Raw genomic sequence first — 25,919 nt, forward strand, 5'->3', positions numbered from 1 at the left:
CTGCCAGCAACATCCCCACCCACATCTCTAAGTTTCCTCTTGCGTGACTTTTGAATAGGTTCCCACAGAGGGAGGAAACTGGTAATTGCCCTTGTTCCCCAGACCAACTTATCAATGTTTCTGTTCCTCATTCTAAGCACAGCTAAGCAAACATATAAATGACAGATCAGCAATTATTCCATAAGCAATTCCTTACATCTTGAAAACTGTTTCAGGTCCAGCTCTCTTAACCATTTTAATTAACTCTAGCTGGGCCCAAATTCCTTCCTCTTCTAACTAACTGCAACACAGCTAGCCTATAACTAAACTCTTTATGTTTCTTTTAAATCTATGTTTCGCCCACAAAAGGTGTTGGTCTAAGGAGGAAGAGCATCTGCTGATAAGGTTGAAGGCTCAGTTTTGGGGAAACAAAACCATCAGTAAACTCATTGCCAAACACATTCTGTCCAAGACAGGGAAGCAGATGAGTGATAAGAGGAGATTGCTGCCCAGGGAACCAGCTGTGGGCATGGGAACAGCAGCTGGGATGAGTCATTGGCCAGATAATGAGGAGGAACAGCTGGGAACATCAACCAGCAGAGGGAAGGGCAGCTGCGGGCCCATTATCAGAGAACTTTCAGTCAAAGTCTTTCAGCTGGGAAACTCAACTCCTTCCCATGGGCATTCAAGCAGGTACTTAATGGCCAGCAGATGACATCACTGGCCAATGAGTCAGCCCAGGGCTGCTTCAGATGCATCAATATGATAAGCCAGATAAGAACATCAGCCCGAGATAAGAACAGCAGCCCGAGATAAGAACAAAGCAGGGACCCAGGAAGAAAACTCCTGAAGACCTTGCCAGAAGTGGCTGACTAAGAGAGCAATCAGGAGAGGTGCACTTCCAGCACCTATTCCATCTAGATTGGGGGAAATCAGCCAAGATTACTCTGCATGACATTGAATGCCTGTCCTGCAAAATTCTACCCAGTGAAATTTGTGTGGCATTTAAAGACAGATGGGAAACACCTGGAAAGTTTAAGAGCCTTGGGAACTTGCAAATTCAATGGGAAAGCTGACAATAGCGCTTCCAGGGACTTAATTACAGCCAAAGAAACTGAGAAGAGTGTGCAGGAGATGAGCAAAAGCTGAGCTCCTAGTCCAGACGGGATTACCCTAAAGGACCTCAAGAAGACAGACCCTGAGTTTTCCCAGACCATGGAGATAGTCAACCTTTGGTTAACAGCAGGTAAAATCTCGGACATGGTGAGGGGATGCAGGACTGTATTAACACCAAAGTCAACCAAACCAGAACATTTCCAAGACATTAATAACTGGAGACCCATCATGATTGGCTCCATCCTGTTAAGACTGTTCTCCAGAATATTAACAGCAAGGTCGACTAAAGCATGCTCCCTCAACCCAAGGCAAAGAGGCTTTATAAGAATGGCAGGATGCTCTGAAAATGTGAAACTCCTGCAAACAGTAATTCGGTCTGCCAAAAAATATCACAAACCGCTGGGGGTTGTATTTGTGGACATCACTAAGGCTTTTGACACCGTCAGCCACCAGCACATTCTACATGGTCTGCAGCAAAGGGAAGTGGAGCCTCATGTCATCAGCTTGGTGAGCAATATGTATGAGAACATCCGTACATATATCACCACAAAGAAAACACAGAGAGACCACATCCAGATCCAGGTGTGAGTCAAACAGGGCAACCCAATGTTGCCTTTTGCAAGCTGGAAGAGAGTGGCAGAGGGTACCACTGGGGAATGAACAGCGTCACAGCGATGGCATTTGCAGACGATCTGGTCTTATTGAGCGATTCCTGGGAAAACATGAAGCAGAACATCAAGATATTAGAGACCTTCTGCAATCTCCCCGGTCTCAAAACACAAGGGGAAGAGTGCCACGGCTTTTCCATCAAGCAAACAAAGGACTCTTCTAGCATCAACAACTGCACTGCTTGGACCATCACCGGCACAGTCCTGAACATGACTGGCCCCGGTGACTCTGAAAAAGATCTGGGCCTGCAGATTGACCCTTGGATTGGTGTAGCAAAATGCATCCTATCTACAAAACTCACATTCTGGTTACAGTGAATTGGTAAAGTCCCTCTTCAAACTCTAGGAATCAAAAAATGGATAGCCCAAAAACATATACCATCCCTCAAGTGACCTACCTGGCTGACCATTCAGAGCTGAAAGCAGGGTTCCTCAAGGCCCTTGACCTAAAAGTTTGATCAACCCTCAAGGAATGGCTGCACTTACCTGCAGGTACCTGTGATGCCATCTTGTACTTGAGCATGAAGGATGACGGGTTGGGTATTGTGATGTATGGATGCAAGAGACACAAGGTAGGTGTAAGTGAATCAGGTTTATTGTAAAGTTAGAGAGCGTTCATACTTTTGAGTGTGAGAAACTGTTTTAGCTGCTCGCTCAAAAACCAGTTACAGTCCCCTAATAAATCTGTTGTCTTGACAGTTTGTCATTCTTTTCTGAAGGCTTGCAGCCTGACAAACAGGACGCCTTTCCTGTTTTCAGATCCTGTGTAATCAGCTTTCTTCCACGCTTCTCAGCATTCTTGCTCACGCGATGCAGCAGCGGCAGCTTCCTCGGTAACTCCATGCAGCAGCCTCTCCAGCTGGCAGTGGCAGCTGGGGCAAGAGGGCACAGGGGACAGCTCTCCTTTTGCAGCCTCACGGGACAGCAATGTGTCTCAGCACCAACCCCGGCAGCGGGCAGCAAACAGCAAAGGCAGGCAGGTCCGATCAGGCAGCACTGGACCTCAGCGTCACTCACCGGCAGCTGGCAGAAGTGGTGAAGGCAGCAGATCTGATTGAGCAGCAGTTGGTGTCGGCAGCCAGGAGAAGCAGTAAAACAAGGGGGCAGACGCCAAGAGCAAGGCACAGTGCAGCCCCATCTTGGTAAGGACAGGCACCCACTGCGAGCACCACAGGTGACCGCTGTGCCTCCAATTGCCGAGCAAAGGGGGCAGAGCCCAGACCCCACACATCAGCAAAGTCTCGGTTTGCCCCCAACCTCTCATGGGATCTCTGCGATTGCTGAGAACCAACCCCCCAGCCAGAGAGCTCACTCCCCAGCCACCACTTCCAAACTCTGGTTTCTCTGGCTGAGCCATCACCATGGTATGTGAGGAGGCGTGGCCATTTCTTTTGTTTCCTAATTGCCCCTAATTGTCTCCTGGGCAACCCCCTGCCCTCACTGCCTCTTCCTTTCAGATGGGACAAAATTCCTGAAAAGAAAAACAAACCCACAACAACCAGCAGTCACACCCAGCCTGAGGGGACTTCTCTGCTAATTGGTCATTATCCACCAGCAGAATGGGCAGCTGCAAGGACTTAGACAATCAAGGACTCCCAAAATATCCTGTGACTCAGAGAATGACATCATTCCATTGTGAACCTCCCTGACCTGGGGGAGGTACTGAGCATTTCCACCTGAACCTGAGCATATAAAACCTGGCTTGGGGGAACTAGGAAACCACTGCTGCTCAAGGGATCCAGAGGAGGAGCAGAACTTCCACAGGACCAGCACTTTTGACAAGACTGTGACCACCACGTGGTAGGATCTCCAGCACCACTCTGACCAGCACGGTGCCAGGTTGTACTCAGTCTTTGTGGCTTAAAACCCGTTTTCTCTTGATTGCTGTGTTTATTGTAATCTCTTTAATGAATTGTGAGCCTGACCGGAAATCTCTCTTGAGGTGGTTGAGGCGGGTTCATTTCTCCTGCCAGTTTCCCTTAAAAGCAGCACAGTGTTTTTTGGGAGGGGCTGTTTGGAGCTTGCAGGACTCCAAAGCTGAGGCAAAAAGATCCTCTGGGGGATGCTGGGGTGTCCCCAGGAAGGGTTTTTCTGGCAGTCCTGGTAGCTGATGCCAGCAGAGCCCCCAAGGTGAGCGGGGGGATGCCAGGTCCCGACCCCACAGTGAGAGTTGGCCTTCCTGGGTCAGGCACTGCTGCTTTCAGCCCAGAGCCAGGGGGTTGTGGGACCCCCCAGAAGAGCCAGAGCAGGGGCACCTTGGGACCCGCAGAGGGAGGAGAGCAGAGAGGAACAATATCGGGACTGGGGGAATGCCGGCAATCTGGAGGAGAGGGAATGTGGAGAGGGTGAACCCTGTGATTGCCTGCACCCTGAAGTGGGGACCTCAGAGAGGGGGGACCTCAAGGATTGCCAGGACCCTGAAGTGGGAAAGGGGGGATGCCTTGAAGCCCTGGCACCCTGAAGCAGAGAATAAGGGGAGAAGGGACCCCAGGACTCCCAAAGCCCCCCAGCATTCCTAAGTGAGGGGATGCCAGAGAAGAGGGACACAAAGGATCTCCAAGTTTGGAGACCAAAGTGGAGGGAGCCTTGGAATTCCAGGGACGCCAGGCAGCCTGGGGTGGGTGGGGACCAAGCAGGTGGGGGAAACCCAATACATTCAGGACCCCCAGCAGCAGGGACACGAGGGAGCCCCCAGAAGCTCAAAGTAGAGAGACCAGAGAGGGGGAACTCGCAGGAGGCTTCTTTTGAACTGAATCTTGGTGTTTTGGAGGTTTTTATGGACACCAGAGGCCCGGTGACTTCTAGAGATGGACTTGGGCAGGAGGAACGCCCAACCCAATGCGCTCACACCTTGTTTTTCCCCATTGCAGGAGTTCCCATTCCCAAACCTTGGCCGGATGGAGGAGAAAGCTGTGAGGAAGAGGAAGATGCCCCAGGACAGCCAGACAGGTGAGGCAGAAGTCACTGCCCCTTTCCCCCTCTCTTCTGCTCCATCTCTCAGCCCAGCATCACCCCTGGCTGCAGGACAACCCTGCTGCCGACGCTATCCTGCCAAGGATGAACTGGGGGATCTCCTTCCCCTTCCCTCTGACATGGAAGCAAATCTCATCCTCTCTTTGTTCTTCCTCCCCCAGACAATGAGCTGAGGATGGAGACCAGGAAGGGCAAATTCCCCCGACAGAGTCTTGTGGAAGAGGTCGTTTTGAGTGGCTCCACGTCACAAGAACGCAACGGGAAGGAAAAGCCCCAAAGATGCCATACAAAGAGGGGCTCCAAACCCAGGCCAGGGTGCTCCAAGGAGGAAAGACCCACCCTGTGCCGGGATGGCAGCTGGAGCTCCAGCCAGAGCTCGGACCTGGTGGTCCATGAGCAGCTTCATGATACGGAGAAGCCCTATGAGTGTGGTGAATGTGGGAAGAGCTTCCGCTGGAGGTCCCACCTGATCCGCCACGAGAGGATCCATACCGGGGAACGGCCCTACAAGTGCTTGGAATGTGGGAAGGACTTCAATGTCAGCTCCAGCCTGATCCGCCACCAGCTGACCCACACAGGGGAACGGCCCTACAAGTGTGGGGAATGTGGGAAGAGGTTCAGCAGGAGCTTGGCCCTGATTCACCACCAGAGGATCCACACCGGGGAGAAGCCCTACGAGTGTCCCGAGTGTGGCAAGAGGTGTCGGGACAGCTCCAAACTCCTCCTGCATCAGCGGATTCACACAGACGAGAGGCCCTTCCGCTGCCCCGACTGTGGGAAGGGCTTCTGCCGCAACTCTAGCCTCGTCCCCCATCAGCGCATCCACACTGGGGAGAGGCCCTACAAGTGTCCTGAGTGTGGGAAGAGCTTCACTCGGAGTTCTTACTTGACTAATCACCGGCAGAGCCACCGGTAAGGGAAGCCCTGGGACCGCCCCAACTGCAGGAAAAGCTTTGTCTGCTGCCCCATCATCATCCTCCATCAGAGGACCCACTTTGCAAAGAGAGCTGGTGACCCACATTCCTGGTGATCCACATTGGGAAGACACCTGGATGGTGATCTCCTTATTCTGGTTTTCCACAGGCACCTGGGTGAACACAGGGGCAGGGTTGGTGGTGTTGCAGTTTTCCCTGTAAGTAACTTCTTTGTCTTATCCCTTCTGTTATCAATATTGTTGCCCTTCCTGTTTGTTCCTTATCTCATTGTTGTTCCCAGTAAATTGTTCTTATCCCAGCCCAGGATCTTTGTCTTTTGTGCTTTCCATGGGAGGCATTAGGGGAGTGAGAGGCGCCACGGTTTTAGTAGGAGCATGAAATGGGGGAATATCATTCCTAAACCACGGCACAAGCAGTCAAAGGGGTTCCGTGGTGACATCCCAGGCTTTTCCTGGGATGATAAAAAGCCGTGGGGTCAGAGGCAGTCAAAGCCATTGCATGGTGACATCCCAGGGGACTTCATGTTGCTGGGGCATTGATCTGTCACAGGTACTCACAAGGGCTCCACGGTGACATTCCAAGTGTCTCCAGGCTGCTAAAGAGCCACGAGGTCACTGGCAGTGACAGAGGCTCCACGGTGATATCCCAGGGGTCTCTAGGCTCCTAAAGATGCATTAGTCACACACAGCCACAGGGACTCCACGGTGACATCTCAGGGGTCTCTGGGCTGCTAAAGACCTGGTCACAGGGGTTTCATGTGAAATGCAAAGGGTGTCTTCTTCCAAAGGGCCATGAGCTCACACATACTCACAGGGGCTCCATGGTGACAACAGACGTGTCTGTATGCTGACAAGGAGCCGGGATGTCACAGTCAGTGACAGGAGTCCAGTGGTGAAATCCCCGTGCTCCTAAAGAACCGTGAGGTGACGGACACTCACAGGGGTTCCATGGTGACATCCAGGAGTCCCCAGGCTGCCCTAGAGCCGGGATGTCACAGACACTCACAGCGTGCCTGTCATGGGCAGAGTGGGAGCTTCAGGCGATGTTTATTAGAGAAGCTGCCACTGGGTTATGAGGTGCAGAAGGGACCCCCAAACACTCCCCATAGATCCCCAAATCCCTCCAGGACCCCCAGGCTTTCTAAACTCCTTCAGTGAGGGGAGCCTGGGAACGGCCGGATCCAATCCCAGCCCCAGATTTTGGCAAGGGTTTATGGTTTTTTGGCAAGGATTGGACAGGTGGAATTGAAGCTTTATGTAAATTGTCCCACGGGATGAGTAATAGCAAACCAGATCTATTTATATAAATACAGATCTAATTGATTACCCTCATGATTAGAGAAAAAGATCTTAATCAGAATTATTTACTGCACAGTATAGGAGCTGTAACAACTATTACAATCTAGTGCTCTAGGATGCAATTTTGAAGCACTTGTATTAAAGCAAAACCAGTCCTTAAGCAGAGATTGATGTCACTCACCCAGATCAATGACCGTAGGCAAATCTCTGTGACTCGGCCTTGAGCAGTGACCTTGAGGAGTGTCCCCACTCCAGGGAGGGATCTCCACCACCCCCAAGAAGGGAAATGTCAGAAGACATTGCCATTAAAATTTGGGACAGGGCTTTTCTAGTCTGACGTGCTGCCCTGTCAGTCAGATGTGCCCAGGCTGTGCCAACTCCACAGCTCTGGAGAAGCTCTCAGTGGCGTCACTTGGTTGGTTGTTCCTTTCTCCAGGGATTTTACCAGCTCTGCCACAGCTGCAGCTCCCTCTCATGATGTTGAACTTTGAAATGGAGGAGTCAGGCTGGGTTCTGCATTCTTCACCCCAAAAGCAGCGGGACCTCCCTTCTGCATTCCCCACTGGGGGCTCTGCAAACAGGGCCTTGTTGGAGCTGTTTGAGCCCATTCCAGGCAGAGCCTCCTGCTCCAGCAGGAACTGCCTTTCCTGTGCCATGACCAGGGCAGACCCTGCTGCAGGAGGAGCCCCAGGCCAGCCCAAGACATTGAAGGCCTCAGTGCAGAGTGCCGGAGTGGGAGCTGTGCCAGGGAGAGCCTGAGACACCAAAGGCACCTTGGCAGCAGCAGCTCCTTGCAGGGCATGGCCAGAAGCCTCCCTGGCCAAGCCGGCCCAGTGGCCACCATGGCAGAGCTGCTGCTTCAGGGGGTGACTTCTGGCTGGGCTCTGCTCCACCCCACAGAGTGTGAGCTCAGCACTGAGTCTGGCACAGCCCCTGTGCCTGAGCCCTGCACAACCTCAAGGTCACCTGCGGCCGCCTGGCTCTGTCAGGCCCTGGGGCAGGGCAGAGGGAAAGGCCAAAGCAGGGGCTGGCTTTGGCTGCTCAATGTGGGCTCCAGCAGACATGAGGAGTTGAGCGAGTTGAAAATGAGGTCACTGCTGTGACATGGGCCTGACTGACAAATGATTGGTCTCAGGAATATCTTGGGGACAAGGTGTTCATCACAAAACCACTCATCCCTGCAGAGACAAGACCAGGAGAGAGGAAAGGGGAGAGCCAGGCCCAGGGGACAGGGCTGGAATGGTGATGGCTGTGAGGTCACTGCCACTGCAGCAGCCTGGCGGGCCCCCAGCAGACATTCTGGCCAGAAGCTTTGTGAGGTCACACAGCACATCAGAGAACCCCCACAACAGGAATTCCATCCTTGGGGAGTGGAGGGGTTGGCACAAACCTCCTGACCTTGAAGAATTTTGGGATGGAGCATCGCTCTCTGGCTTGCATGGTTGCAGTTCTGTGCCACTCTCACTGTCAAATATTTCCTCCTTAGATCAAATCTAAATTCCCCCTCATTCAGTTTAAAGCTATTGCCCTTTGTTCTGTCACTGCAAGGTTTGGGAAAAAATAACACTCCATTTATCTTGGACCTCGATCACTATGTTTCCATTTTCAAAGACCTTAGAGAGAACCCAAAAATCTCCCAAGATGGGCTTTGGAGGCCTCATCACAAAACCAGCAGGTGGAAGCTGAGGGCCCTGGGCTCAGTTCTGTGGAGACTGAGGACAGAAGAGAAGTAGCCTGGGAGGGCTTGGAGGGAGGTTTCAAAGATGGAGGAGCTTTTCTTCATTGTATAAAACAGCCTGACAAAGAAATAATGGCACCAAGGGCAGCTGGGCAGCTCCAGACTGGACACCAGGAGAAAGGTCTTTCCCTCCCAGGGAAGTGCTGTGCTGCAACACGTCCCCCAGAAGGAGTCTGGAGCAGCCCAAGGCTTTGTGTGCCCAGGCAGAGGCAGGCAGGACGCAGAGCTGCCAGCAAAGGAAGGGGCCGGCAAGTTGGAGCAGCCGGGGGGATGAGGACAGCCTGCAGGGACAGAGGCGCAGGGCAGGGACAGCGTGGGACAGCCTGGGCTGCAGAGGGCAGAGGGATGGGCAGCAGCTGCAAGGCCCTGACAGAGCCAACTTGTGCAGCACTTTGGCCACGGCTGCTGTCCCTGGCCCTGAGGCCAGCAGGAGACAAGTGACCCTTGCAGCCCTGGGGCCTCAGTGCCTCCTTGTCCCTGCTCAGCGGCCTGGCAGGGGCCACCCCATGCTGCGTCTTCTGCAAAAACAATTGACAAGAGGGTCCTCAGCACAGGAAAGACTCGGAGGTCGTGGAACACTTCCAGAGGAGGCCACCAAGATGCTCGGGGGACTGGAGCAGCTCTGTGACAGAGACAGGCTGGGACAGTTGGACCTGCGCAGTCTGGAGCAGAAAAGGCCGTGGGGACACCCCAGTGTGACCTTTCAGACTTCAAAGCACCTCCTCGGAAACATGTGGAGAAATGTTTCCGTAGGGCCTGTGCCAAGGGGACAAGGGGAGATTGTTTTCAACTGAAAGAGAGTGGGTTCAGAGCAGAGAAAAGGGAAAATTCTAATGCTGAGAGTGGTGAAACACTGGCACAGATTTCCCAGTGAGCTGGTGGATGCCCCGTGCCTGGAAACATTCCAGACCACATTGGACGGGGCTCTGAGCATTCTGATGGAGTGAAAGATGTCTCTGCTGCCACCCAGAAGGAGGCCCTGCCCTGTGGTGTCGGCTACCGGAGTGGTCGCTGTGTCTTGTAGGATGCAATTCCCCCAGGGAGCAGAGGGAACACACAGCACCACTGGGAGCAGGAGCATCCTGCCATGGAGACGGGAATATTCTGGATGCAGAGGCTCAGGCTGCCCTGTTTGGCTTCTGTGTAGATGGAGACAAGTGTCAGAAGAGACTGAGGACCAGGAGCCCCCACTGTGTCTCAGAGACCCCTTGATTCCCTGAGGCCCCACAGTGTCACAGGTTTCTCCTTTGGGCCACGAGGTCGCACGGTGTCACAGGATCCCTCTGGTGCCATGAGCCCTTGTGGTGTCACAATGGTCCTTGGTTCCACGAGGCCCCACATTGTTACAGAGTCCCCTTTCTGCTGCGAGGTCCCACATTGTGTCAGGGTCGCCTTGGCTCCATGAGGCCTCACAGTGTCACAGGTTCCCCCCTTTCTGCCATCAGGTCTCACATTGTCCCAGGGTCTCTTTGGTTCCATGAGGCCCTGCAGTGTCACAAGGATCCCTGGGAACCACGAGGCCCTCAGGGATCACAATGGATCCTTGGTTCCATGAGGCCCCACAGTGCCCCAGGGCCTGTGGATTCCACAAGATCCTGGAGTGGCACAGGGTTCCTTTGCTTCCATGTGTCCCCGCGGTGTCACAATGTCCCCACGGTTCCAGGAGGCCCCGCAGTGTCACAGACGAGCAGCACTGGAGTGGGAGCAGCACCAGGGGAGGTTTTGCAGCTGCGCTGGAACAGCAGCAGCAGCAGCAGCCACGGAGCAACAGTGGAACAGCGGTGGAATGCAAGTCCCGTGAGCAGCAGCTGAGGGAGCTGGGGTTGTTTATCCTGGAGAAGAGGAGGCTCAGGGGGGACCTTCTCACTCTCTACAACTCCCTGACAGGAGGGGGCAGCCAGGTGGGGCTCGGTCTCTTCTCCCAGGGAACACAGACAGGACAAGAGGACACAGCCTTGAGCTGCAGCAGAGGAGGTTTAGGCTGGAGATTAGAAAGAGTTTCTTCACAGCAAGGGTGATTGGGCATTGGAATGGGCTGCCCAGGGAGGTGGTGGAGTTGCCGTCCCTGGAGGTATTTAAGGAAAGACTGGATGTGGCACTTGCTGCCATGGTCTGGTGACAAGGTGGTGTTGGGTCATAGGTTGGACTGGATGATGTCACAGGTCTTTTCCAAGCTGGTTAATTCTGGGATTCTGTGATTCAGTGCAGCAGCGGTGGAACATTGGTGAAAAAAGAGTGGGAAAGGCCCCGCAGCTGTGGAGCAGCACCTGAGATGCCCAAGCTGCGGGACACAGAGCGGGTCTGAGCGCTGTGTCCTGTGGGAGCCGGCCCCACACACCAGAACCATGCCCGTCGGTCTGACCCAGAGCAGGGGGCAGCGGCAGGAATTGCTGCTGGGCTGCGGAAGGCGCGGATCCAGCGCGTTTGATGGTGACTCGGGGGTTGGATCCTGGCTGTTGGCGGCCACCTTTGGTGGTAGCAGGACACTTTCAGTTGATCTGAAGTCGTGAACTCAGGAGAACGTCAGCACAAAAGGAATCAAGTGGCCTTTTCTGCTGCAGGGAAACACATCTTGGTAGAGGTTTAATGATTTCTGATGTAGGAAGCAAACGGAGTCAATTTTTGGCCTGTGGTTTTGTTGTAATCCAGGGACAGTTTCCAAAATGATGCAATTTGTGGTGAAAAACCAGGAACGTGCCTCAGCATCGGGATGTTGCACACTGAGTACAGAGCTGTTTGTGGTGGTTGTGATCAAGAAAACAATTGGAATTCTTGTCCCTATTTCACTCTTTCTCCCTCTCTCTCTGGGAATGAGTCTCCAACACTCCCTGCAGCTCTGCTTTCCATGATCTGCTCCTCTGGAGTTGGGCTTGGCCAGCTGAGCAGCGGGAAGAGGGTGGATAATGGACCATTCCAACTGCAGACTTTCTTTTTGTAGCCTCTGGATTTCCAGCGTTTAGAAATGGTCATGTTTTAAACTGTCTGACCAAATCCCACAGGTCTGACTTCTGCCCTGGCAGAAAACCCTCCTGTGGCCCTGTTTGGGAACGGACCCTCGGAAACACCTCACTGCAGATGAGTTTTGGTTGGTTTTGCTAAGAGATGACAAGAAGATCAGCACAAGGAGGAAGGCTGAGGGAGAGGGAAGGACCAATTCCTTCCTTTTGTCTTCCCATTGCAAAGTCTCCTACAGAGGTTGTGCTGCAGCCAGAGACTTGCCGGGCCAAGGGCTGAGGGAAACGATTCAGCTGAGGCACTTGAGGCATCTTGTCCCCGGTTTGTAGCCCTGGATCTGGGAGGGGACTCAGCTGCTCCCCCTGCACCCCACAACCCCCCTGAAATGGGGGATTCCTCCCGCCTCTGCCAGGTGCCCCTTATCCATCCCTAGCCTGGGTGCTCCTGGTCTGAGCTCCCATGGTCATTCCTGGTGGTGGGGAGCAGGAGGGAGGAGTTCAGAGCAAACCTGGGAGGTGCCAGCAGGCTCAGAGATGTGTGGAGGTGACAGTGAGACAGTGATGGGATGTGCAGATGGTCAGGGGGACAGGACAACACCTCGGGGATCAACTTCTTGGAGATTTGGGGGAATTTCCTTTGGAAAACACGCCCGGACACAGACACATGGACACGGAGTGTAAATTTGCTGAAGGGGTTTATTGGCCATTTGAGGAAAAAGGCCCAGGGCTCACAGGGGATCAGGCGATTCCTCCAGGGATGATCATCATCTCCTCATTCCACGGGAGGGGGACAGGACATGGTTTTCCCCACCTGGTTCAATCTAAAAACACAGACATCAAAATGTGATCCCCCTGTGTCCAATGGGATGGGAGAGGGTCCTCGTCCCCATGCCTGTCATGAAGGAGAAGGGAATTGGAGCCCTGGATAGACCCAGGACAGGATTTTGCTCCTCAGATCCACAGAACCCCAAGACCCCCCCAAGCCCCAGGATGCCCCAAAATCTCCAGGTAATCCTGCTGCCCACATGGGGACTGTCGGGTTCCCAACAGCTCCCCAGTGACAAGGAAAGACTTAGGGGCCGCTCTGTCCAGCACACTTGGGACACGGATCTGGGACAACCCCCCACCATGTCCCTTTGCCGTCCCCAAGTTCTGGCAACACCCAGCAGGTTCTGGGATCCCTCCAGAAACCCCCAGGACCCTCTGGGGCCACGAGACTCCCGAGTGTTGCTCACCTATCCATGTAGAGCAGCAGCCAGGCGCTTCTGCCGCAGAAGAGCCTCCAGCTTTTTACACAGAGCAGGCTGGGGACAAAGGCAGCGTTAGAGACACACTGGGGGCACTGGGCTGCACTGGGAGGAAAAGGGAAAGCAAAGGGGTCCTTGGGGAAGGGGCCTGCGGGCAGCAATGGGGTGCAGGAGCTGCTGTGCTCCTGCCCAGCGGCAGTGGGGTCCTGGCCAAGAGGCACAGCTGGGGCAGGGGCTGTGGCCTGGACCATGCGGGGGGTGCTGGGGGGCCTGGGATGGGAATGCAACAGGGGCCCTGGGCAAGGGGTTCCCTGGGAAGGATCCGTGGGGCAGGGGAGGTGTCTGGGGTGTCAGCAGGGCTGCACTGGGCTGTGCTGGGGCAGCATGGGATGGCCTGGGGTGTGGTGGCCGTGCGAGGGGAGGGTCTGACACCGGCAGAACTCCTGGTACCCACCTGAGGCGTCTTCAGGATGTCGACATTGTCTACATCCACCTGCAGAGAGACCAGGAGATCTCGCTGGTCACTGGGATGTCCCCAGTGCCAGCAAGGGATGGGAGGAACCAAAGTGCCCCCCAATTACCAGAGGGGATGCCCTCCAGTCCCAGCCCCCCACTCACCTCCTGGAGATCATCTTGGGTTCCTTCCAGGAGTGCCTGGGAAAGGACAACAAAGGCTTGGTCTGGATTGGACCTTGTGGGGCTGAGGGGGGAACACGGGTGCAGGGAGCAGGGCGGAGGCAAAGGGATGGGAATTCAGGGCCTCCAAGGAGATCTGTTTGGAGCTGGGGGAGACCCAAAGACACTGACCTGGGGTAAACTGAGGAGCCAAGGGACGTGGCTGGGGCCGTGGAAGGGGCACGGTGTAAGGTACAGGGCAGGAGAAAGGAATTGTGGTGTAGGGACATGGGAGTGCAAGGGAGGGGCTTGGTGGGGAAAGAAGAACGGGGATGGGCGAGGACAAAAGCGACAGGACTGAGAGAGGGTTTGGGAGCTGGGGGTGAGTCCAGGAATGGTATCAGGAGACAGCGCTGCAGTGGCCAGGAAGAAAGGCAAAGGACTGGGGGGGGGCATGGAAGGAAAGGGCTTGGGAATGGTCAGTGGGAGGGCATTTGGGGAGGCTGGCTAGGACATAGAGGAGAGAGCCGGGAGGAAATTCCTGAAGGGACACCAAAAGGGTGGGATGAGAGGCCAGAAAGGGCAGGGTGTGGGGACCTGTTTGGCTCGTGCCTCACCTTGGCCTGTGCCGGGAGGCACAGCAGGATGGAGAAGAGCAGGGCCACGTTGAGCACAGCCACCTTCATCTTCCTCTCGCACTGGGCAGCGCTGGCTGAGGCTGCACCGGGCCAGGAGCACCTTTATCCCTGCCGGGACTCCTCGCTGCACCCTCCCCGACAGCCCCCAGGCCAAAGCCCGGCTTGGCACAGCCCCCAGCCCTGGCCACAAGCCCGGCCCTGGCACAGAGTCCATCCCACCTGCGGCACGCATCCAGCCCCCTTGCCTGGCATCCCTCCAGCTTCCTGCACGGGGCAGCTGCCCCTGGAATGGCCCAGGCACCTGCGGGGGCCAAGGCCCTGGGGGGGGTAGGGAGCCAAAGGCAGCTGGGGACCCTGTGGGGACAACCCCCACTCCACCACAATCCATCCTCCTGCAGCCCCCACAGCCAGATCCCCCATCTCCCGCTGCCCCTTCCCTCCCAGAGCTTTCCCTGTGGGACACGCCAGAGCTGAGCCCAGTCCCAGACCCAATATGTGGGAGAAGAACAGTGTCATGGGCAATGTGATCAACCCCATAACTGGGATCTCCAGTCACTAGAGACACTAGTGGGGAGCGCTCAGGAGTACTGGGGGTGGTGATCAGCTGCATACAATGCTGAGGCTTGGGGAATTACTCAGGTGTGGCACTTCCTAAATTCACACCACCTCGTTTTCTTGCATTGCAGGCCTCAAACCAGTCCCATCTCCAGCCCCAGAGCAGAGTCCAGAGGGGAAGATGCCCTACCCAGACCCTCACACTGTCACACCTGGGCACACCAGAGCACCTGGGGCCCGCTCTGCACAGCTGCCCCACACATGTGTGCTTCCAGGACCCCATCTGTGGGATATGCCCACCTGTAATACCCATCCCCAACAAGGCTCAGACGCCAGCACTGTCCCTGCCTGGGACATGCCCACAGCTCCCCAAGTCCCTTGTCCCCACAGAGGGTCTCTGCAATGTCCTGGCCCTGGGCCCAGGCCAGCGCTGGACCTGAGCAGGAAGTGCCCATCTAAGGGGAAGTGGAGAAAGAGGAGCTTGTCCCCAGGCAGCCACTTGGAGCTAATTGGGCAAAGAGAGGTGTCCTGGGAGGAGGAGGGATGATGGTCCCCTGCCAGCATCTCTGATAAGCCCTGTTTGCCCAGGGACCGAGGCACCAGGAAGACATTCAGACATTTTGGGTTGAGGGGAAGTCTGTGCATAGAGGAGCTGAAGGCAGCCTGGAAGCCTGGGCTCCCTGCAGGCCTGGCAGCAGGGAGAGCCTGTAGAGGGGGGCAGAGCTGGGGACACAGGAAGGCAGAGCCATGGGAATGTCTTTGTTTCACCATTCCTTCTCCCTGCTCTCCTGGGTCAGAGATTCCTGAGGGCTGAACTTACCCTTCAAAAATGGCAACTCCACCACTCCCCTTCCTGTCCTGCTTTTCTGAAACCCCTGGAGCCATTCCCAAGAGCACTGCAACCATGGAGCCATCCCTCCATCTCTTGGAGACATCCAAGTCTCACAACCGCACATCTCTCAGTCTCTGGGTTTTCTTCCCATCCCTCATGATTTGGGATCCAGGCCCTTCAGCGAGGCATTGGAGAGTGTCTGTATCCCAGGAGGGATGCAAGAGGACACCCCCTTGACCTGTCTTGTGGCCATTTCCTGGGCTGCCTTCCTTTCCTGAATTATCCCCATGGGATCCTTGTCTTGCTGTCTGGGTGCTCTCTGGAACTCTGCCCTTCCCCTGTCGTTGCCAGTTTCAAGTCCTCCTTCCCAGGCTGGCCGGAACACGGGTGTCCCGTTTCTTGAGAGGGATCTGGTCTCTCCCAATGAGCCCCCGAGCTTCCAACAGGCTCCCACGGTTCCTCTGCAAACTCCTCCTCTGTCTGAGATGTGCCACATTCCTTCCAGCTGTGCTTCCCAGACCCATCCACTTCCAAAACCATCGAGCAGCCCCTGGGACAGGAAAATCCTGCTCTGGTTTAGTGATCTGCCTAGAAAGGTGTGAGGAGAAATCTTTTGAGGACACCCAAGCTGCAAATCAAAGGCTGTGGGTAAAAATCTGCTTTGGGTTCTGAAGCCCATGGGAGCCTTGCCTGAGGCTCAAAGATTCCCAGTGTCTCTTGCTTTGTTCTCAGGTGGATCCAGATGCCTGTCCCAGCTTCCAATGTTGCCTTTCCCTGGTCTTAAAATTAAGAACCAAACACGGTTTAAGGGAAAAAGGCTTTTTACCTTGGTATTTATTTAAGGATCTTAAGGTGCATGACTTCGTCCAGGTGGAATGCACCAAAATGCACATGGAAATGCACCCAAAATGCCCACACACGATGGATCGTGTGTACAATTTATAGACCTTGCAAATTAGCATATCTATCAAAGATTCCCCAATGAGAAGCTTAAATTAATAGTGTGATATCCCCCCATCCCGAGGAATTCCGCCCTGGATGGCCCTATCTTAGTTTGCAGAATATGTTCTAGGGAGGACCTTGGTTTCTCAGGATAGCATAGGACTTTCTGGCCCTAAGTGTGAGGCTTCCAAGATGTTTGTTCTCCTGGCTTAACGGAATATTAGGACTATGCTAAATTATCAGGCTTAAGGAACTACAAGTATGCATGCTAAAAGCACTGAGGACACATAAAAGCTATATAAAAGGGTATATAAAAGGTATAGATAAAAAAGGCAAAAAATCATCATGGCATCACCAAGAAGGAAAAACCCACAGGGAAGTGATTCCTGAGAGCTGTCCCTGGCTGTGATTCCTGTTTGACATTCCAGGGCATTAGTGAAGGGTTCTGCTTCTCTCTTTCCCAGGGACACTGTGGGTCCATCTGAGATGTGTTGTGGGCCAGCTGGGAAAGCATTTCAGGCGCCTGCCTTGACTCTTTGCTCTGGAACTTGCCCAAGGAGCTGCACATCCCTAGGAAGGCCAAGATGTCTGAATGTCTTCATGATGCCTTGGGCCATGGGCAAACAAGGCTTATCAGAGATGCTGGCAGGGGACCATCATCCCTCCTCCTCACAGGACACCTCTCTTTGCCCAATTAGCTCCAAGTGGCTGCCTGGGGACAAGCTCCTCTTTCTCCACTTCCCCTTAGATGGGCACTTCCTGCTCAGGTCCAGCGCTGGCCTGGGCCCAGGGCCAGGACATTGCAGAGACCCTCTGTGGGAACAAGGGACTTGGGGAGCTGTGGGCATGTCCCAGGCAGGGACAGTGCTGGCGTCTGAGCCTTGTTGGGGATGGGTAGTACAGCTGGGCATATCCCACAGATGGGGTCCTGGAAGCACACATGTGTGGGGCAGCTGTGCAGAGCGGGCCCCAGGTGCTCTGGTGTGCCCAGGTGTGACAGTGTGAGGGTCTGGGTAGGGCATCTTCCCCTCTGGACTCTGCTCTGGGGCTGGAGATGGGACCGGTTTGAGGCCTGCAATGCAAGAAAACGAGGTGGTGTGAATTTAGGAAGTGCCACACCTGAGTAATTCCCCAAGCCTCAGCATTGTATGCAGCTGATCACCACCCCCAGTACTCCTGAGCGCTCCCCAGTGTCTCCAGTGACTGGAGATCCCAGTTATGGGGTTGATCACATTGCCCATGACACTGTTCTTCTCCCACATATTGGGTCTGGGACTGGGCTCAGCTCTGGGCTGTCCCACAGGGAAAGCTCTGGGAGGGAAGGGGCAGCGGGAGATGGGGGATCTGGCTGTGGGGGCTGCAGGAGGATGGATTGTGGTGGAGTGGGGGTTGTCCCCACAGGGTCCCCAGCTGCCTTTGGCTCCCTACCCCCCCCAGGGCCTTGGCCCCCGCAGGTGCCTGGGCCATTCCAGGGGCAGCTGCCCCGTGCAGGAAGCTGGAGGGATGCCAGGCAAGGGGGCTGGATGCGTGCCGCAGGTGGGATGGACTCTGTGCCAGGGCCGGGCTTGTGGCCAGGGCTGGGGGCTGTGCCAAGCCGGGCTTTGGCCTGGGGGCTGTCGGGGAGGGTGCAGCGAGGAGTCCCGGCAGGGATAAAGGTGCTCCGGGCCCGGCGCAGCCTCAGCCAGCGCTGCCCAGTGCGAGAGGAAGATGAAGGTGGCTGTGCTCAACGTGGCCCTGCTCTTCTCCATCCTGCTGTGCCTCCCGGCACAGGCCAAGGTGAGGCACCAGCCAAATATGTCCCCACACCCTGCCCTTTCTGGCCTCTCATCCCACCCTTTTGGTGTCCCTTCAGGAATTTCCTCCTGGCTCTCTCCTCTGTGTCCTAGCCAGCCTCCCCAAATGCCCTCCCACTGACCATTCCCAAGCCCTTTCCTTCCATGCCCCCCCCCAGTCCTTTGCCTTTCTTCCTGGCCACTGCAGCGCTGTCTCCTGATACCATTCCTGGACTCACCCCCAGCTCCCAAACCCTCTCTCAGTCCTGTCGCTTTTGTCCTCGCCCATCCCCGTTCTTCTTTCCCCACCAAGCCCCTCCCTTGCACTCCCATGTCCCTACACCACAATTCCTTTCTCCTGCCCTGTACCTTACACCGTGCCCCTTCTACAGCCCCAGCCACGTCCCTTGGCTCCTCAATTTACCCCAGGTCAGTGTCTTTGGGTCTCCCCCAGCTCCAAACAGATCTCCTTGGAGGCCCTGAATTCCCATCCCTTTGCCTCCGCCCTGCTCCCTGCACCCGTGTTCCCCCCTCAGCCCCACAAGGTCCAATCCAGACCAAGCCTTTGTTGTCCTTTCCCAGGCACTCCTGGAAGGAACCCAAGATGATCTCCAGGAGGTGAGTGGGGGGCTGGGACTGGAGGGCATCCCCTCTGGTAATTGGGGGGCACTTTGGTCCCCCCCCATCCCTTGCTGGCACTGGGGACATCCCAGTGACCAGCGAGATCTCCTGGTCTCTCTGCAGGTGGATGTAGACAATGTCGACATCCTGAAGACGCCTCAGGTGGGTACCAGGAGTTCTGCCGGTGTCAGACCCTCCCCTCGCACGGCCACCACACCCCAGGCCATCCCATGCTGCCCCAGCACAGCCCAGTGCAGCCCTGCTGACACCCCAGACACCTCTCCTGCCCCACGGATCCTTCCCAGGGAACCCCTTGCCCAGGGCCCCTGTTGCATTCCCATCCCAGGCCCCCCAGCACCCTCTGCAAGGCCCAGGCCACAGCCCCTGCCCCAGCTGTGCCTCTTGGCCAGGACCCCACTGCCTCTGGGCAGGAGCACAGCAGCTCCTGCACCCCATTGCTGCCCGCAGGCCCCTTCCCCAAGGACCCCTTTGCTTTCCCTTTTCCTCCCAGTGCAGCCCAGTGCCCCCAGTGTGTCTCTAACGCTGCCTTTGTCCCCAGCCTGCTCTGTGTAAAAAGCTGGAGGCTCTTCTGCGGGTGAAGCGCCTGGCTGCCTCTCTGGATGCCTAGGTGAGCAGTGCCTGCAGGGAGAGGGCTGGGGCCAAGGCCCCTCTCATGTCCCAGTGGGCACCAGAGGTCACCTTCTGCGAATGTCTTTTAGGATTGCGAGTTGTGAGGACTACGGTGTCCTTTTCCCTACTAGTGGAATGAGGAGATGATCATCCCTGGAGGAATCCCCTGAACCCTTTGAGCCCAGGGCCATTTGCCCCTGACTAATCAATACACCCTTTTGGCAAAGCTACGCTCTGTGTCCGTGTGTCTGTGTCCGTGTGTGCTTTCCTAAGGAAATTCCCCCAAATCTCCAAGAAGTTGATCCCAGAGGTGTTGTCCTGTCCCCGTGACCATCTGCACATCCCATCACTGTCTCACTGTCACCTCCACACATCTCTGAGCCTGCTGGCACCTCCCAGGTTTGCTCTGAACTCCTCCCTCCTGCTCCCCACCACCAGAATGACCATGGGAGCTCAGACCAGGAGCACCCAGGCTAGGGATGGATAAGGGGCACCTGGCAGAGGCGGGAGGAATCCCCCATTTCAGGGGGGTTGTGGGGTGCAAGGGGGGCAGCTGAGTCCCCTCCCAGATCCAGGGCTACAAACCGGGGACAAGATGCCTCAAGTGCCTCAGCTGAATCGTTTCCCTCAGCCCTTGGCCCGGCAAGTCTCTGGCTGCAGCACAACCTCTGCAGGAGACTTTGCAATGGGAAGACAAAAGGAAGGAACTGGTCCTTCCCTCTCCCTCAGCCTTCCTCCTTGTGCTGATCTTCTTGTCATCCCTTAGCAAAACCAACCAAAAGTCATCTGCAGTGAGGTGTTTCCGAGGGTCCGTTCCCAAACAGGGCCACAGGAGGGTTTTCTGCCAGGGCAGAAGTGGGATTTGGTCAGACAGTTTAAAACATGACCATTTCTAAATGCTGGAAATCCAGAGGCTACAAAAAGGAAGTCTGCAGTTGGAATGGGCCATTATCCTCCTGCTTCCCGCTGCTCAGCTGGCCAAGCCCAACTCCAGAGGAGCAGATCATGGAAAGCAGAGCTGCAGGGAGTGTTGGAGACTCATTCCCAGAGAGAGAGGGAGAAAGAGTGAAATAGGGACAAGAATTCCAATTGTTTTCTTGATCATAACCGCCACAAACAGCTCTGTACTCAGTGTGCAACATCCCGATGCTGAGGCACGTTCCTGGTTTTTCACCACAAATTGCATCATTTTGGAAACTGTTTCTGGATTACAACAAAACCACAGGCCAAAAATTGACTCCGTTTGCTTCCTACATCAGAAATCATTAAACCTCTACCAAGATGCGTTTCCCTGCAGCAGAAAAGGCCACTTGATTCCTTTTGTGCTGACTTTCTCCTGAGTTCACGACTTCAGATCAACTGAAAGTGTCCCGCTACCACCAAAGGTGGCCGCCAACAACCAGGATCCAACCCCCGAGTCACCATCAAACGCGCTGGATCTGCCCCTTCCGCAGCCCAGCAGCAATTCCTGCTGCTGCCCCCTGCTCTGGGTCAGCCTGACGGGCATGGTTCTGGTGTGTGGGGCCAGCTCCCACAGGACACAGCGCTCAGACCCGCTCTGTGTCCCGCAGCTTGGGCATCTCAGGTGCTGCTCCACAGCTGCGGGGCCATTTCCCACTCTTTTTCCACCAAGGTTCCACCGCTGCTGCACTGAATGACAGAATCCCAGAATTAACCAGCTTGGAAAAGATCTGTGAGATCATCCAGTCCAACCTATGACCCAACACCACCTTGTCACCAGACCATGGCAGCAAGTGCCACATCCAGTCTTTCCTTGAATACCTCCAGGGACGGCGACTCCACCACCTCCCTGGGCAGCCCATTCCAATGCCCAATCACCCTTGCTGTGAAGAAACTCTTTCTAATCTCCAGCCTAAACCTCCTCTGCTGCAGCTCAAGGCTGTGTCCTCTTGTCCTGTCTCTGGTCCCTGGGAGAAGAGACCGAGCCCCACCTGGCTGCCCCCTGCTGTCAGGGAGTTGTAGAGAGTGAGAAGGTCCCCCCTGAGCCTCCTCTTCTCCAGGATAAACAACCCCAGCTCCCTCAGCCGCTCCTCACGGGACTTGCATTCCACCGCTGTTCCACTGTTGCTCCGTGGCTGCTGCTGCTGCTGCTGTTCCAGCACAGCTGCAAAACCTCCCCTGGTGCTGCTCCCACTCCAGTGCTGCTCGTCTGTGACACTGCGGGGCCTCCTGGAACCATGGGGACATTGTGACACCGCGGGGACACGTGGAAGCAAAGGAACCCTGTGCCACTCCAGGATCTTGTGGAATCCACAGGCCCTGGGGCACTGTGGGGCCTCATGGAACCAAGGATCCATTGTGATCCCTGAGGGCCTCGTGGTTCCCAGGGATCCTTGTGACACTGTGGGGCCTCATGGAACCGAAGGGACCCTGGGACAATGTGAGACCTGATGGCAGAAAGGGGGAGCCTGTGACAATGTGGGGCCTCATGGAGCCAAGGCGACCCTGACATAATGTGGGACCTCGCAGCAGAAAGGGGACTCTGTAACAATGTGGGGCCTCGTGGAACCAAGGACCATTGTGACACCACAAGGGCTCATGGCACCAGAGGGATCCTGTGACACCGTGCGACCTCGTGGCCCAAAGGAGAACCTGTGACACTGTGGGGCCTCAGGGAATCAAGGGGACTCAGAGACACGGTGGGGGCTCCTGGTTCTCAGTCTCTTCTGACACTTGTCTCCATCTACACAGAAGCCAAACAGGGCAGCCTGAGCCTCTGCATCCAGAATATTCCTGTCTCCATGGCAGGATGCCCCTGCTCCCAGTGGTGCTGTGTGTTCCCTCTGCTCCCTGGGGGAATTGCATCCTACAAGAGACACCGAGCACTCCGGTAGCCGACACCACAGGGCAGGGCCTCCTTCTGGGTGGCAGCAGAGACATCTTTCACTCCATCAGAATGCTCAGAGCCCCGTCCAATGTGGTCTGGAATGTTTCCAGGGACGGGGCATCCACCAGCTCACTGGGAAATCTGTGCCAGTGTTTCACCACTCTCAGCATCAAGAATTTTCCGTTATCTCTGCTCTGAACCCACTCTCTTTTTAGTTGAAAACAATCTCCCCTTGTCCCCCTGACAGAGGCCCTCCGGAAACATTTCTCCACATGTTTCCGAGGAGGTGCTTTGAAGTCTGAAAGGTCACACTGGGGTGTCCCCACGGCCTTTTCTGCTCCAGGCTGAACAGGTCCAACTGTCCCAGCCTGTCTCTGTCACAGAGCTGCTCCAGTCCCCCGAGCATCTTGGTGGCCTCCTCTGGAAGTGCTCCACGAGCTCCGAGTCTTTCCTGTGCTGAGGACCCTCTTGTCAATTGTTTTTACAGAAGACGCAGTCGCTAGGAGAGGGGAAACTCATCCTTCCTGAAATGCTGGCACAAGAGCAGGGACAGTTTCTGCAGGGCTGAGACACAGCCCCGAGGGAGGCAGGGACATTCCCATGGCGTCCCTGCAGCTGGGGGCCAATCTGCCGGCACTGGGAGCCTCTGTGTGTGTCCAGCTCATTCTCCCACGGCCGTTGGCACGTGGTCAGCAGCTGTCCAATGCCATCCCCCTGATTGGCACTGATCTCCAAGGCAGCCTGGAGCTCTCCTGGGCCAACGTTCTCTAATTAGGACCCTGTGGACACTTCCTCAATTCTTGTCCAAACCAATGTCAGCACACCAATGACGTCACAGCACTTGTCCATGAGGTCAAGAATCCCCCATGGGGACACTCTGCTCTCTCCTCCATGGGGCACAAAGCAGCAACACTCCCAAGGAAAATCTTCCCCCGTGGGCCCTGCGGCTCCTTGGGAAGTTCCAGAGCAAAGAGTCAAGGCAGGCGCCTGAAATGCTTTCCCAGCATGCCCACAACACATCTCAAACGGATCCACAGTGTCCCTGGGAAAGACAGATGCAGAACCCTTCACTAATGCCAGGACATCCAACAGGAATCACAGCCCTGAACAGCTCTCAGGAACCACTTCTCAGTGGATTTTAACAGCTTGGAAGCCCAAGGAGTCTGAATGTCTTCCTGGTGCCTCGGGCCATGGGTAAACAGGGCTTATCAGAGATGCTGGCAGGGGACCATCATCCCTCCTCCTCACAGGACACCTCTCTTTGCCCAATTAGTTCCGAGTGGCTGCCTGGGGACAAGCCCCTCTTTCTCCACTTCCCTTTGGATGGGCACTTCCTACTCAGGTCCAGCGCTGGCCTGGGCCCAGGGCCAGGGAACTGCAGAGACTCTCTGTGTGGACAAGGGCCTTTGGGGACCTGCAGCAAATTGCATCCAGGCACAGTGCTGGAGTTTGAGCCTTACTGGGGATGGGGTCCCTGGCACCCTGCATGTGGAGCAGCTGTGCAGAGCTGGAGCCAGGTGCTCTGTGTGGGCACGGTGGCTGTGGGTGGGACAGGGGGAGGGTCAGGGCAGGACATTTTCCCCTCTGAACTCTGCTCTGGGGCTGGAGGTGAAACTGTTTTGGGGCCTGCGAGGAAAGGGAATGGAGTGGTCTGGCTGTGGGAAGAAGCACACCTGAGCCATTTCCCAAGCCTCAGCCTTGTCTTGGGGTGATCAGCATTGCCCAGTGCTCCCCAGTGTCTCCAGTGACTGCAGATCCCAATCAGCTGCCTACCCTTGACTCAAAGTCCTCCCACATTCCTGTTTTCCCTGATTCCGGGGTCCTGGAAGAGGGGTCAGTGCCCAGCCCTATTTTCTCAAAGTGCCTGAGTGGGAATAGGGGCAACTGTGCTGGGACCCAAGAGAGTTTGGGATGGGCTCAGCTCTGGGGTGTCCCACAGGGAAAGCTCTGGGAGGGAAGGGGCAGCAGGAGATGGGGGATCTGGCTGTGGGGGCTGCAGGAGGATGGATTGTGGTGGAGTGGGCGCTGTTCTCACATTGGGATCCAGCTGCCTTTGGCTCCCTGCCCTGCAGGCTGAGAGTTGCCCCTGGCAGCTGGCAGATCCCCTGTCCTGGCAAAGACAGGGATGCAGGACAGCTCTGCAGGACAGCGCTGGGCACCCCTGGCTGCACCTCCACCTTCACACCCTGCAGCCATCCCTGGGAGAGGAGGCATTTGGGCTTTTCACAGGGAGAGGGCTGCATTGGAGGGGATCCTATGGATGTCACCCCAAGACAGGAGACCTCTCAACTCTCCTGACACAACATTTCTGGGTTTCATTTTCTGTCATTCCCTGATCTTATCTCTGCTTCCTGGAGATTTTCCTCCTGGACTTGTTTGCCTGGGCCTGATCTGTCCCTGCCACCACTCACAGACCGCAAATCTCTGTGCACTCTCCTTGACCCTGCAGGAACCTGCCTCTTTGCAGGGCACTGGCTGGGGGCAGTTTCTGTTTGCAGCTTGGAAAAAGAACAGGTCACACTAAGACTGATCACTAAAAATAAGACTTCAGATGTCTCAGGGACTTGTCAAAATTCATAATACCATTTATATATATATCCCCTCCCTGCCATTCCCCAGTAGAACGAAACTGAAAACAAAGTCTCAGGAAATGTCCTCATTTTTATCAAAATCCTTGGCTTGGAAATATTCTGGGACAGATCACAAACCCTCAGCATTGTCAGAGCTTCATGAGCATTTCACTCCCCCTGCACTCGAGATGTTCTGAGCTGTACTCACAGAATCTGTAGGCATTGGGATGTTCCAGCTTCAGGAGATCCCTCCAGGAGCTGCAGCTGCCTTGTCCTGCAGCCAGAGGCTTCCTGAGTCAAGAGCTGGCAATGATTCTGCTCCAGCAACTTCTCAGCACCTTTGCAGCCTTGGCTGAGTTTAAGCCCTGTGTGCCTCTGTGCTGTGCCCGGGCTGGCTGCAGGCAGTGGCCCAGCCCTGCTGGGCTGGGCCCAGGAGCTGCTCCTGGCCACAGCTGTCTCTCTGCAGCGCTGCCGCTTGCCAGGAGCCGCCTCTGTGCCAGGAGCCCGGCCCAGCTCAGCAGCACAGCCACAGCACAAGGACTCTGATGACCCTCTTGGGGCTTGGTGCTGAGGCCCTGAACATCAGTCCCTGAGAGGGAGCTGAAGCAATCTCTCAAGAATTCAAAGTCAATATCAATCTCCAGAGTTTCCTGAAGTTTTAATGGGTCCCACTGAGGAAGACTGAGGATGAGAAAGTGTCCCCAGGTTCCAGTTAGAGCAGAACACTGGAGGCAGTGATGGCAGGTGGGGACAAGCAAAGGAAAGGTGTCTGTGCGGCTGAGGAAACCTGGATGTGTTCCATGACTCCAAAGGGCCAAGGCCTGAGCCCCAGCCCCTGGCAAGGCAGATCCTGTCCCTCCCTCAGTGCGCAGGGCTCTTGCCGGGGCACTGGGATGTGGGGATGTGCAGTGCCAAGGGCAGCACCATGGGGCGGCCCCTGCCAGGCCGCTGAGCAGGGACAAGGAGGCCCTGAGGCCCCAGGGCTGCA

General features: G+C 55.7%; 1 protein-coding gene and 1 long non-coding RNA gene across 2 annotated transcripts in view; both read right to left on the minus strand.

Moving 5' to 3' along the window:
- LOC125320969 (zinc finger protein 208-like) overlaps positions 1-25,919 on the minus strand; it is a 430,705-nt gene that overhangs the window by 329,276 nt on the left and 75,510 nt on the right. Inside the window, 1 exon segment of the mRNA XM_048293401.1 lies at positions 9,397-9,407. Within this exon segment, the coding sequence (XP_048149358.1) occupies positions 9,397-9,407 (11 nt within the window).
- On the minus strand, positions 12,343-13,399 carry LOC125321017. The gene is made up of 3 exons (XR_007201393.1): positions 13,363-13,399; positions 12,897-12,965; positions 12,343-12,482 (listed from the first exon to the last, which is right to left on the minus strand). It is a non-coding gene; the product is annotated as an uncharacterized LOC125321017 (long non-coding RNA).

This window comes from Corvus hawaiiensis, unplaced genomic scaffold (assembly GCF_020740725.1).
Source record: "Corvus hawaiiensis isolate bCorHaw1 unplaced genomic scaffold, bCorHaw1.pri.cur scaffold_32_ctg1, whole genome shotgun sequence".
Classification (NCBI taxonomy): domain Eukaryota; kingdom Metazoa; phylum Chordata; class Aves; order Passeriformes; family Corvidae; genus Corvus; species Corvus hawaiiensis.